At 42.0% G+C, this 14,730-nt stretch overlaps 1 protein-coding gene across 6 annotated transcripts in view; it reads left to right on the top strand.

Moving 5' to 3' along the window:
* THADA (THADA armadillo repeat containing) overlaps window positions 1–14,730 on the top strand; it is a 335,542-nt gene that overhangs the window by 168,361 nt on the left and 152,451 nt on the right. For all 6 annotated transcript variants that reach the window (XM_070379666.1, XM_070379662.1, XM_070379664.1 and 3 more), the window contains one exon: window positions 12,005–12,173. In XM_070379666.1, the coding sequence (XP_070235767.1) occupies window positions 12,005–12,173 (169 nt within the window). The remainder of the gene's footprint in view (window positions 1–12,004; window positions 12,174–14,730) is intronic.

Raw genomic sequence — 14,730 nt, forward strand, 5'->3', positions numbered from 1 at the left:
TGGAATCTCTCAGAAATGTAACAGATTCTTGTCAAAAAGGAAGTTCATAAAATTGTTCACATTTATAAGTGTTTATTTTAAAATTATCAGCCTATGTTAAGTACTCACGTTAACTCAAAAGATTTTAATATCTTCTCAGAAAGAGTCACCTGAAAAGTCAAGTTCCATTGATTTGAGAAAGATGTACTCAGCACCTAGGATTTGTCCACCATATACTCTCAGTTTAGGGTGAGGGCTTCCCTGATAGCTCAGTGGTCAAGAATCTGCCTGCATTGCAGGAGTCACAGGAGGCATGGGTTTGATCCCAGAGTCAGGAAGATCCCCTGGAGGAGAAAATGGCAAGCCATTCCAGTATTCTTGCGTGGAGGGTCCCATGCACAGAGGAGCCTGGCGGGCTATAGTCTATGGGGTCACAAAGAGTTGGACATGACTGAGTGAAAAAGATATATAGATAGATAGATAGATAGATAGATAGATAGATAGATATAGATATAGATATAATCTTAAGAAGAGAGTAGGTTTTCTCTGTATTTTTGTGTAGTTTCTTAAATTGACTATCCTGTCCTGGATTAGTGAACTGAAAATCACTCACTGAATATGGAACTACATGCCCTAAAGGTCAATGGGTTGTGTTTCAACTGTGTGAAGTCACTTAGAGAATTCGACCTCTGATCAGTTCAGGACTATTTTTCTCCAACCCACCACTACCTGCAAGGAAAGGTGAAGACTTGTGGAGAGGCCAGGGAGTCACCTCAACCCCATTAAAGACTCAGTGACTGCCTGAATGTGCTCATCTCTCGTCTTTAGTGGAGCTGGGCAGAAACATCAGGAGGGCTTTTGCTACTGAGAGGAATGCACAGCTCTTTCCCTCAGTCTCCACAAGCAGCAGCCATCAGCTCCTGCCCTGCACACAGCTTATCCCAGCTGGAGAGCCCCGGGGGCAGATCCAGAACACTTTTCCAGCTGTCCTTGCGGAGGCCAGTAGACCAGAATGCAGCTTGTTGATCCAGAGTCAGAGAGGAAAACCCACAGATGGACCGGGAGGAAGATCGTGCCAAAATTTCAAACTAAGTCTAGTAGTTATTTTCATTATGTAGGAAAGTTTTATACCGTTTATTTTTTTTTTTTTTTTTTTTTTTTTACTTTATAATACTCCATTTTACTCTGGGTAATGACTGAAAGTAATGATTCCCTTTTAATCTCTAGGACCTCCAAAGTCTTTGTGTTTATGTTGCCAGAAAGTCTTTACCATGTTTTTCACAGTCAGGAATGAATCATTGTTAAGTTACAACTGCATTTTAGTGCTCCAGAGGAGAGGGAAAAAAAACCATCTTTCCAGCTGTCTAGACAATTTGGTTGGAATCTGAAAAATTAAGTTTCAAATTGTATTTGTTGTTGTCTAGGCAAAAAATAATGAAAGCATAAAATGAAATTTCAGATGAAATACAATTTTCATACTCTATGTTTGAATATCAGGAAGCAACCAGGGATTAGTATTCAGAAAGCATCCTTTCATTTATTTAGAACATGTTTGTAATTCTAAATAATTAAAGAGTATTATTCAAAGATCTCTTTAAACTGAGCACCACACTGAATACCTTCCCCTGTTGGCAAATTCCCTTGCTTTATTTCCTAACACTAAAAGGGATGATATGAATACAACTAGCCATTGCCACCGGAGAAGGCAATGGCACCCCATTCCAGTACTCTTGCCTGGAAAATCCCATGGACGGAGGAGCCTGGTGGGCTGTAGTCCATGGGGTCGCTAAGAGTTGGACACGACTGAGCGACTTCATTTTCACTTTTCACTTTCATGCATTGGAGAAGGAAATGGCAACCCACTCCAGTGTTCTTGCCTGGAGAATCCCAGCGACGGGGGAGCCTGGTGGGCTGCCGTCTATGGGGTCGCACAGAGTCGGACACGACTGAAGCGACTTAGCAGCAGCAGCAGCAGCAGCCATTGCCACTGCATCCATCACCCTGTGTCCTTGCCACATATGTGGACAAGTGTGTGCCCAATTCTTACAGGGACAAGCGAAGGGTGTCAGAGTGTTGGAAGCCGATTCCCAACTCCTGGCAGTTGCCATTTTCAGCCCTTTGGAATTAACAGCCTGTGGCTCATTGACCTGGGGAAAGCCTTGGTAATTTGGAGGCAGAGTGGAGATGACCTTAAAAGGATGCTCTTTCTACAGCTTAGACTCTGGTTGAGATGTCCCAGAAGTACACACTGTACTTCTCAGATGTCCTGTTTTGGCTTATTGATTATTTTCAGCATTTCTTTATGTAAATTTTTGTAAAGATCTTAACATGTTGATTTGAGTTAATTTGTAAAGAGCAATTACAGCTTTGAGCTGCCTGGTAGCCATTTGAACTAAACACTCTACCTGCAGAAATTATTTATATATATATATATATATATATATACACACACACACACTTGTCCATGAAAGCTAGAAATGTGCAATTTTTAGCTTAGCTACTGTCTGCTGCTCTTATTTCTCCCTTACTACCCAAATCAAGAATTATTTTTAAAATCAGACTTCAAAAGTCCTGAACCCATTACCCTTCCAAGAAATATATTTGAATAAAGAAATCCATGAGCTGTGCAGAGGGCAAGATTACAGTGAATGCAACTTCTAAGTGCTGGCGGTTTGAGTTGCAGGAAAAGGAACGAGTGGTTCAGGCGCTGGTGGGCCCTTTGATGAACTGAAAATCAGTAGAGGAGAAGGACAAGTAGAGCCTGGCAACTGTGGCCAAATTGAACTCACCTGAAAATGTGCAAAAAGGACTTCAGGAATAGCACTTGTAACAAAAACATATTTTATACTTACAGGACATGCTGAACTGTTTTTTTTCACATTCACTGGTATAACCTTATTTTTTTTAGTGGTTTCTCTCTTTTATGCATACACACGTACCCACACGTGTACATGTTTCCGAAGGCAAGACTGAAACTAGGAACCACACACAATAAAAAGGAAAAATAAATCTTTGGTGAAATGGCATTAGAAACAGCATTAGAATTGACAGAAAGTAGAATTTGGGCCCTGGACCTGAGGAATAAAGGCAGCAGACCCCACATAAACAAGTCATTTGGCCCCAAAGAAACTCAGTCTTCTCTTGTTTCCGGCTCCTCTGGTGGGGAGGGAGAGGGACAAGCCTTTATGAGCCCTGAAGCCTGTTGGCTATCATAAGGCTCTATCCTCAGCCAGTTGTTGAGATAGACAACACTAGAGATTTTATATGTGTGGCTCAAGCTTTTAAGTATAAGGCATTTTGCCTTATAAGGCATTGTGTTTTATATGCATTGTCTCATTTAAGCTTCATAACAACAGCCTATGAGATAGTTACCCTTCCTCGTTTTATAGATGGTAAAAACATAGGAGGTTCACTGACCTTTATAAGGTCACCCACTAGGCAGAACTTGGACCTAAACAGGTTTTCTGGATTCTAGAACAGGTTCTTAACTCCTGTCTTATTTGCTGTATTACTCAGAAACTAAAAAGATCCTATTTCTGCTCTCAAGATAATTTTGGTCTAATAGAAAAGAAACTTACAGTTACTGAAGGGGATAGGAGGTCAGGGAAGGATAAATTAGGAGTTTGAGATTAGCAGATACAAAACTACTAAACATAAAATAAACCATAAGGTCCTATTGTCTAGCACAGGTAACTATATTCAATATCCTGTAATAAACCATAATGGAAAAGAATATGAAAAGAATATATATATATATGTTATATATATATATATATAAAACTAGATCACTTTACTGTATTCTAGAAACTAACACAACATTATAAATAAACTATACTTCAATTAAAAAAATTTTTTTAAATATCATTTTGGTCTAGCCAACATGATACCTGAGAGAGGAATATAAGCAGGATGTTTGCCCTGACACCTGTGAGCATGCCATTGAAGTGACACGTATGTGCATGAACGCTCAGTCGCTCAGTCATGTCTTACTCTTTGTGACCCCATTGACTATAGTCCTCCAGGCGTCTCTGTCCATGGAATTATCCCAGCAAGAATGCTGGAGTGGGTTGCCATTTCCTCCTCCAGGGAATCTTCCAGACCCAAGGACTGACTCCATGTCTCTTACAGCTCCTGCACTGGCAGGTGAGTTCTTTCCCTCTGAGCTATTTGGGAAGCCCAAGTGACAGAGCATGGGAGAGCAAAGGATTGAACAGAAGTTACACCTGAGCGGAGTTCAGAGGATACAGAAGAGTTCCCCAAGTATACAAGGGTGAAAAGGCCATTTATTCCAGTGAGTGTAAGCTGTGGTGTGCAAAGGCACTAAAGATGAAACAATATTTGGATTGACAAAACGTGCATAGAAAGTTTTTTATTTTTGTATACATAGTATAACCTGTGGCCTCAGCCTACTTCTTCCTACCCAGCCTTCAGAGATACCTGGTGAGGTAGGGTCATCTCACCTTTGAAGATTATCTATAGATGAAAAAAGGGAAAGTGAAAGTCACTCGGTCATGTCCGTCTCTTTGCAACTCCATGGACTGTAGAGTTCATGGGATTCTCCAGGCCCAAATACTGGAGTGGGTAGCAGTTCCCTTCTCCAGGGGATCTTCCCAACCCAGGGACTGAACCAGGGTCTCCTGCATCACAGGCAGATTCTTTACCAGCTGAGCCACCAGGGAAGCCCAAGAATACGGAATGGGTAGTCTATCCCTTCTCCAGTGGATCTTCCCGACCCAGGAATTGAACTGGGGTCTCTTGCATTGCAGGCAGATTCTTTACCAGCTGAGCGACCAGATGACCATTCCCTAAGGGCAGCTGGCCATGCTGTAGGAGAAACAGACCATAATGGCATACATTCTTGAATAAAGCTAGTGAGGGATTTGAGGAGAGGTCAGACATAGCTTCTTCAAACTCAGTTTAGTCCCTAAGATGCTGACACCTTGGTCAAGTAGGGGCATCTCGAGAAAGTGGATGATTATTTTCATCAGCAGCAGAGAGTCCCTTACATTCAAAATTACCTCCCCCACATTGCGATTAATGTTCTCTCAGCCATTCTGCCTTGTAAGGATTAAATGATGTAATACACGCAGAGCTTTTAACGATAGGTCTGGCCCTCCATAGATGCTTAGTAAATGTTAGTTACTATCATCATCATCTTTATTGTTCTGCTCCACAGTCTAACAATTAGGGACTGGTTGGTTCCATAAATCATTCATACCTCAATGTGATTAGGTTGAACCTGTTACTTTGGAAACATTTGGTGTTTTCAAGGCTCTGAGGATCTCGAGGCAGCTGCACTGTTCAAAGTCTTTGACTAAATTTTGCAGGTGGAGAAACCCTAATTAAAATGCAGGATCTGCCACTTGCTAGTTTTATGACTTTAGTATGTTGGGAAACCCTACTTTTCTCATCTTCAAATAGGGCTGATGATGCTGGCCTTATAATGAAGATTTAATATAAAGTGGTGTTTCTGAAGTCCATAGCCAGCTCTGGCACACAATAATCGTTTAATAAACCTCAGTTCCCTTCCTTTTGACTGCAGGCCCTGGGGGACAGTTTGGGTTCATGGGCAGAAAGGCATAGGGAGGGCACCACTTTCTTGTCAAACCCAAATCTTCCTTCTGTCTGACCCCACTTAGTCCCAGCGGGACCCTGATGACCACCCACCCTCCTTTCTGGGGGTCCCACTTCAGTTCCTCTACAGCAGCCTGTGTTCACTTCTCATGATCCCAGAAGGCACTGGCTGATTGGCCTGAATTTCCTACTAGATTCTACACTCCCCATGACCTGGGCAGTGATTCTCTCTGGTTCCCTCGTTCCTAATAACTCAGTATATGCTTTTGCTGGGCACTCAGTGGATGTCTCCATGCCTGACAGCTATGAGTGATGTCCAGCCACTTACCGGTAAAATGTTCCACCGGAATAGATTCAGAGGCTAAATATAAGAGAGAAACTCCTGAAAAAAAAGCTTAGCCACCACACTGTGAAACTGGATGATGTCAGAAGAATGATTTTTCCCTGCTCAGAATCGTGTATTCTAAAATTTCCAGGGCCCGCCAGGGTTCCTAAAGTCCGAAGGTATGTATCACTCTCCCTTGAAGATCCTTCATCTCCTCCAGGAAACGACTCGAACTCTCCCTCTTGTTCTCTTTTGTGCACCGCTTCACACCCTTGGATGTCCCCATGGGTACTGCTAACTGAGGATCGTGAGGCTGTCCGGCTGGCTCCCCCTGAGCTGACGCTTCCCTGTGACAGCGTCCTGTTCTCCATCCCCACATCTCTAAAGCAGAGTGCTTACCGGCCAGGCACAGTCACACTGTGTGCAAAGAAGCAACTGCAGATTCTTGACCTGGATCTGGGAAACTCTGCCCCAAGGGTTTTGAGCATGAGCCATGAACCTCCTAAAACTGGTGGGAAATTGTATGCGTATGCACGTAAATCTACTGTTCTGGTGAGAGAATCTACAGTTTACATTAGATTCTAAAAGGTTTTCATGAGTCTACGAATGTTAAAAAGGAAAAAACCCACTAATTTAGAGATTTTCCACATACTTGTAAATTCAGGCCCATGTTTTCATTAGCTGGGAGATATTTTTATGGTCCTCCAATACCCAGATGTGAGCTACAACTTGAAATAGCCCACAAGCTCCATCGCAGAGCCATGGATGGCAGTTCTGGTCTTGGAGCTACCGCTTATACATCATGGAGGGTTTTCTGAGCCTTTTGAGCTGCATTTTACTTTTTGTCCATTAACTGAGGTTTATAATGCCCTCATATCTTACAGGAATGCTGTATAGAGAGATAAGGGATGTGCAGGCATTTATAAGCTGCCAAGGGTTATACAATTGTGGAGTGCAGGTGTTACTATTACGAATGTGTCATCTCATGTTACACAGGGTCAGGAACACAGTAGGCAATTGATACATGTACGATTAAAATGAACATGGACAGGGTTTACTGAAGGGAGAGAGCTAGAGGTTTAAGACACCAGTGTCTGTGTTTTCTGCAGATTCTGTGAACGATTTAGTATTCAGGCCTAGAACACAGCTGGGGTACTGAGAAAATGCTTTCCAAACTATGATAATAGACGAAATGACCTTCGAGATTCAAAACCCATTTGTTTTGTTTTCCAGAGACTTAAAAGAGTAGAATTGAAACTTAAAAGAGTAGAAGCTGTCTCACCTTTTTCAGGAGGCCTCCAGAGTCATCCTTACAACTTTATCATGGAGGCAAAAAAAAAAATCCTCCTTGCCATCATATCATCAATTTATTGTTCTTTTCTTTTTTGAAATCCACCCTGAATATTCGTTAGAAGGACTGATGCTGAATCTGAAGCTCCAATACTTTGGCTACCTGACGCAAAGAGCTGATTCATTGGAAAAGAGCCTGATGCTAGTAAAGATTGAAGGCAAAAGGAGAAGGGCGGCAGAGGGTGAGATGGTTAGATAGCATCCCCGACTCAATGGAGATGAATTTTAGCAAACTCCAGGAGACAGAGGAGGACAGAGGAGCCTGGTGTGCTGCAGTCCATGGGGTCACATAGAGTTGGAGACGACTGAGTGACTGAGTAACAACAGCAGCAGCATTCACACCGCAGTCTTAATTCTCTCATTGGGGCCACAGAGAGGCCTGCCATTTCTAGACTATACTGATCCCATTGTAACAGAGGCATGGCACATTATTGAAACTGTATTTTCAAAGTACCTTCCTCCTTGGGATGTTCTCATAGACACCATCTCACTGGGGATAGATAACTGCCATTACTGTCTGCACAACAGATCCAGAGAGGTTCCTACAACTTGTCCAAGTCACAAACCCCAGTGTCCAAAACAGGATGATGTATTCCTAAAGATCATCTCTGCCTGATTTTGGCACCTTTGCTGAATCAAAACTAGAAAATTCTATGGGAAAGATAGATTTTCACTTCAAATATATTCCATTTAGAGCTGAAAAGACTATTTATATCCCCTCACACTCCAGGCCATGTATACCTGAAGAAAAGCTAGATCTCATCACACCCACTTCGACACCTCAGTTCAGTTGCTCACTCATGTCTGACTCTGTGACCTTATGGACTGCAGCATGCCAGGCTTCCCTGTCCATCACCACCTCCCAGAGCTTACTCAAACTCATGTCCATCAAGTCGGTGATGCCATCCGATCATCTCATCCTCTGTCGTCCCCTTTTCCTCCTGCCCTCAGTCTTCCCCAGCATCAGGATCTTTTCCAGTGAGTCAGTTCTTCACATCAGGTGGCCAAAGTATTGGAGTTTCAGCTTCAGCATCAGTCCTTCCGATGAATGCTCAAGACTGATTTCCTTTAGGATGGACTGGTTTGATCTCCTTGCAGTCCAAGGGACCCTTAAGAGTCTTCTCCAACACCACAGTTCAAAAGCATCAATTCTTCAGTGCTCAGCTCTCTTTATGGTCCAGCTCTCACATCCATACATGACTACTGCCATAGATTTGACTAGACGGACCTTTGTCAGCAAAGTAATGTCTCTACTTTTTAATATTCTGTCTAGCTTGGTCATGGCTTTCCTTCTAAGGAGCAAGCGTCTTTTAATTTCATGGCTGCAGTCACCATCTGCAGTGATTTTCAAGCCCTCCAAAATTAAGCCGGTCACTGTTTCCACTGTTTCCCCATCTATTTGCCATGAGGTGATAGGACCAGATGCCATGATCTTAGTTTTTTGAATATTGAGTTTTAAGCCAGCTTTTTCACTCTCCTCTTCCACTTTCATCAAGAGGCTCTTCAGTTCCTCTTCACTTTCTGCCATAAGAGTGGTGTCATCTGCATATCTGAGGTTACTGATATTTCTCCCGGCAATCTTGATCCCAGCTTGTGCTTCATCCAGTCCAGCATTTTGCATGATGTACTCTGCATATAAGTTAAATAAGCAAGATGACAATATACAGCCTTGACGTACTCCTTTCCCAATTTGGAACTGGTCTATTGTTACATGTCCGGTTCTAACTGTTGCTTCTTGACCTGCAAACAGATTTCTCAGGAGGCAGGTCAGGTGGTTTGGTATTTCCATCTCTTTCAGAATGTTCCACAGTTTGTTGTGATCCACACAGTCAAAGGCATGGGCGTAGTCAATAAAGCAGAAGTAGATGTTTTTCTGGAACTCTCTTGCTTTTTCTATGATCCAACAGATGTTGGCAATTTGATCTCTGGTTCCTCTGCCTCTTCTAAATCCAGCTTGAACATCTGGAAGCTCTCGGTTCACATACTCTGGAAGGTTCATGTACATCTGGAAATTTCTTGTTTCATAAAAAAACCTTCCTCAGTGATCAATGGAAAGAAATAGAGGGAAACAATAGAATGGGAAATACTAGCGATCTCTTCAAGAAAATTTGAGATACAAAGGGAAAGATGGGCAAAATAAAGAACAGAAGCGGTATGGACCTAATAGAAGCAAAAAATATTAAGACGAGGTGGTAAGAATACACAGAACTGTACAAAAAAGATCTTAATGACCCACATAACCACAATCGTATGATCACTCACTCAGAGCCAGACATCCTGGAATGCAAAGTCAAGTGGGCCTTAGGAAGTATCACTACGAGCAAAGCTAGTAGAAGTGATGAAATTCCAGTTGAGCTATTTCAAGTCCTAAAAGATGATGCTGTAAAAGTGCTGCACTCAATATGCCAGCAAATTTGAAAAACTCAGTAGCCACAGGACTGGAAAAGGTCAGTTTTCATTCCAATCCCTAAGGTACTGCCAAAGAATGTTCAAACTACCGCACAGTTGCACTCATCTCACATGCTACCAAAGTAATGTTCAAAGTTCTCCAAGCCAGGTTTCAACAGTATGTGAATCAAGAATTTCCTGTCCTTAAAGACTGACAAAACAGTATCCTGGAAATTTTTTTTTTAACTTGATAGTTGTGTGTGTGTGTGTGTGTGTAGTAGAATCTGTCCTTGCATTTAAACAATTTGCCATGAGAGAGGAGTTTTAAATTGCATTTAGTCATTGCTTTAGAATGAATGGTACTTAATTAAATATTACTTTAAAAATCGGCTTCTCCTCTTTTTCTGTAATTGCATTACTTTTTTGAGGGGCAGTTTTGTTTTGCTCTTTAACCTGATTGTGTGCATTTGGAAAGTACCCTAGTACAGAGTATCAGAAAGCAGAAAATTCTGGCACTTCTCCGACTTTCCATTCTTTCTCCTGTATGGATGCCAGATTCCTTTGGGAAATCATCATTTGTAAAAGGTCAGGAGCAAAAGCAGGGGGATTCTTTAGTGTATGGTTTCTGCTAATTAGAAACTAAACATCTGTAACCATGTCAGAATTATTTGTATTTGAAAAGAAACATTTATACACAAGTGCTTTTTCAGTAACATAAAGCACACTATAACACAAAGTATTATGTGTCAGAGGGGTGGGGGGACAGACAGCCCAGGAAGCTTCTGACAGATGGCTGTACTGGATGAGGTCATTTGCTAATTAAATCTCAGAGCTTTTTCAGAGTATTTTCTTTTCTCCATCAATTGAAGTTTTCTCACTCACTGCCCCACTATGCGCCCCTCCCCACCCCCACCATGGCCAAAGCAGACATTTGACTCCTTTTGCCAATTACAGATCAAATGTTTAATCATTTTAAAGGGAAGATACGTGAGAAAATGGATGAGTTGGCAAAGTCCAGTCAAAACCATTGGGAAATCTCTAGCTCTCTACTGTAGCCTTCGTCTTTGGTGTCTGCTCACATCGTGTTGTAAGGTGAGCTATTCTCCATCCTGGAAGTGTGTGCTGATTGTCCCATCCCTAGCCTGCTGTCTTAGGGGGAAAAATGACACAGTGTTTTGACTTATCCTGTACCTCTTTCTCTTCTTTCCCTGCTTTCTCCTACCTATCCTTCTCCCCAAGATGAAATTTTGCTGAGATCATTACATTTGTACAGAACTTATATCTGTACTTTTACGGCCATATTAAGATACATGTCAGTGATGCCTCTGAAGTGTTACACTTTAGTCAGGGCTTTATCTCTCTATATGCTAAGCATCAATGGCCCCATGGGCCTAATGGTCCAGATCTTGCCAGTCATTTTTTTCTTGGAATATTGATTAATTTTGGGAAAAAGATAAGAGGCCATCTCTTTCCCCTGCAGAGTCTGCTGTCTTCTGTCTTCCCCATTCTTGTCTTGGCATTTAAGACATTTATATAAGTTGAATTTTTTTTTTTAATGGGCTGAAAGATCTTTAAGTCTTGAGGGTTCTAGTCAAGAATTTATTTAAGCTAAGACTTAACCATATTGGGCTTTCCTTTCAATTAAGACTGTGAAGGCCCTCAGGTGCACAGTTTCAACAAAATGGTTGTGGACTCTCAGGTTCCAAGTGTTTACAGAAAAGCGGCCTGTAGATGACTTGCCTTTCTAATCACCTCTGTAGAATCTCAAAATAACCTCTTGTCCATGACGTTCACTTACTTAGGAACTGGCTTCTCTCCAAGCTCTTTGGGTGTGAGGCAAGGACTTGGTGACTCAAGGGTCTATCTCTTGTTCTCTTGACAATAAATTCAGAGCCTGTATTTGGCCATTTCAGACACTCCCCAGTCTGGCCTGACCCACTTCTCAGCCTGCAGTTCCACTGCTCTTCATGAACCTGATTTAGCCAGACACATTTAACTATACTATACCTCAGGTGTTTCTACCCTTGCTTTATGTAACTGTCCCTGGTTGAAACTGCCTGGTTTCTTTTGGCATACTTGAATCACACTTGCCTTCCTGATTTCCACCCTTTGCAATACGACAGCCCACAGCCTACAACCTGTGGTAGAACCATAGATGTTAATGATGTTTATGAAAAGAGCAGAGTCACCTGTAGAACTAATATAAACAAAGAAACAAAAAATCATTTGAAATCAGGGCAGTATAAAAACATCATTTGGAATCGGAAGCAACTCCTTCCCCTGTTCCTGCCGTGGGATGTCTCAGCCAGAGCTAGAGAGAACATCAGCATGTGCGAAGTGTGGATGTAGACATGTGTATGGAATGGTCTTGTGTTTGTCTCCTCTCAGATGTGGTCACTCACCTGTCTACCGTTCCCGTGAAATGGCAGCGCGTGCCTTGGTCCCGTTTGTTATGATGGACGAAATCCCTAATACCATCCAAACTCTGTTGGCCAAACTCCCCGACTGCACTGACCAGTGTTTCCGGCAAAACCATATTCATGGGACACTTCTCCAAGTAAGTAAAGTCAGTCTTTATGACTTCTGTCAAATAACTGCAAGCTGAACTTTGGTGCTGTTAGCAGCTGACGATTTGATACACAGACTTTTCACTTTATGCGTAGAAGTGTTTTCTAATGCTGAAAGAACAGGTATTTCCTAGGGGTGCTTTTTTCATCATAAACATGAATGCAGTGTCACAGTGTGACTCAGTCAGAACATCTTTTGCATTAAAACCTAGGTTTTCTATGGCCTGCTTTTCCATCTGGCTTTCCTCTCTGAAGAAGTTGTGTCTTTTCCATCAAGTATGCCTGAAGAACATTCTGGGCCACTCCCTGTTCACAGTAAAGTTGCGAGCATTCCTTGATACACATCAGGCAGCTTTGTACCTTAAATGTCAAACCCTTCTTTCCTATTTTCTCTGTGCTACAGGCAGACTTCTCTTTTGAATAAATAAGCAAAATGACTTACTGCTTTTAACTTAACATTTCTTCTAGGCAAGACTCAAGGACAATAAATGATTGAGAAATAGGCTTCTTATTGGAACAGTCCTTTTTAAACCCCGGCTGTAAATATGGGGATAGGTTGGTATTAGTGGGGTCTGCTGTTCATGTGGCTGGTGTGGAGCAGGGCTGGGATGGGATTTAAATATCAGGTCATGCTTCTGATTTGTGAACAGATTTGAGAGATGGCCTTGAGATCCAAATATATGTTGTAACCCTTCTAGGGTGGCCGGTCTCAAACTGGTCTCAAGATCTCCTCACCCTCTTGAAAGTTTCTGAGCATCCCAAGTGGCTTTTGTCTATCGATAGTTAATTAGAAACTAAAACAGAAAATAAAACACAGGAACTCATGAGCACACATTCCATTAGTCATTAGAGGGGTGACATCATCACACACCTTGTAGCCTCTGGCAAACTCCACTGTACACTTGGGAGAGAATGAGAATGAAAGAGGAAAGTAATGTCTCAGTGTCATTTTGAAAATAGTTTAATTTTGCAGATCTCCTGAAAAGATGGTGCAACTCCCAAGCATCCCAGACCAGATGCTCTGGCCTCTGTTATGTGCATTATGGATCGTTGGTGGTTTCTTCAGTACAAACTCCTAAGCACTCATCTCCCTTGGTCCTCACTGTATCCCTGTGAGGAAGAGGGGTAGGGGTCATTATCTTGGTTATAAAGATGGTACCCTGAGGCCCACACAGTTCTGTGCGACTCCGCTGTTTCTTTGAAGGGAATCTGTAGTAATGAGTCATGCAGAACAGGCTTTTCAGAGATGCATAGGGGATGCAGCTGAGTTAGAAGGAAGGTTCAGATTGTCAGGGGGCATCCAGTTTTCTTTATTGAAGAGCCACTCTTGGCCAAACTTAGAAGCAGTCAGATTGACATTGTTTCTTTGGCTCTGCCACCAGCGGTACAAATGGGCCTCCCAGCCTCATTCCCCATACTCACCTCTAAAAGGTCTGGCTTGCATTCTGCCAGTCTGTCCAGCAACAACATATAGTCTTTTACTCTGTCTCTGGGCTGCCTTTGCTATTCTCAAAGTCACTTCTTCTGCTGCAAAATATGTGAAACACTGTGGGAAAGTCAAAACCCTCTAACGCTGGGGTGCTTGTGGCTATTGCTCTTGTTCCTGAGTGTTAGGGAAATGAATGGCTTGTTGGAAAAAACAACACATATATGGGTGTTGGGTGCTCGGTATTGTGTTTGTGTTTGTCAAACAGATTCCTGTCTTTACCGAGATTGGCTTATACCCTGGTTGCAAAAAGGAAGTCAAAGGCATGTGAAAATCTTTTTGTCATGTCTATTCGGGTGTCTCATCTGTGTTGCAATAGTTCTGTTTCACTCTGTTGTTCTTTGTGGGGAAAGCAGGAGGGGTTAAGATGGGGAGGGCTCTCTGTCTTATTCCCTCCTGTAGCATATAGATTCCTTCTCTGCATAAAGCTACCTTTGAAATCCGTAAAAGTCCTGCACCTGGAAAAGCGATATTAGGGCTTGAAAGGAATAGTCATCTCCATGGGACTTTCAGAGCCAGCTAAGTAAATAGAAAGTTGTTATTTTTTTCAAAAGCAGGAAATCATTTTGTAATCAGAAAACAAATTCTTTCACAGAACATTTTCTTGAATTATAAATCTTGACATCTTTGAAAAATGTTTACATAAATACATTAAACCTCAGAGTTATCTCTGTAGTATACCTTGCAAATAAGAAATATGCTGAGCTCTGAATTTGGGGCAACTGTGGAAGAAAGACTCAAATTATAGGACATGAAAAAAAGGAAAGAACATGTGGGATTTGTTCCTTAATCATTTTCAAAACCAGAGGCTCGTAATTGCCATATTGAAATGGATGTTAAGTAACACACGTCAGAAAAGGTGAGATTATCCTGCAGGTTCACTAGAGCCAGTGGTAAATGACATTAAATCTCAATAAAGACTAGATAAGAGCCACGGACATTACCTCATTTGGGAACAACACTGGCAGGGCTACCCTGTCTTTTAAGTAAAATTAAACATCTGTTCTTGTTGCCAGAATTCTTCACACTGGGGACTTGACATTATTGCTAGGTTACTTATC

This window comes from Bos mutus, chromosome 11 (assembly GCF_027580195.1).
Source record: "Bos mutus isolate GX-2022 chromosome 11, NWIPB_WYAK_1.1, whole genome shotgun sequence".
Taxonomy (NCBI): Eukaryota; Metazoa; Chordata; class Mammalia; order Artiodactyla; family Bovidae; genus Bos; species Bos mutus.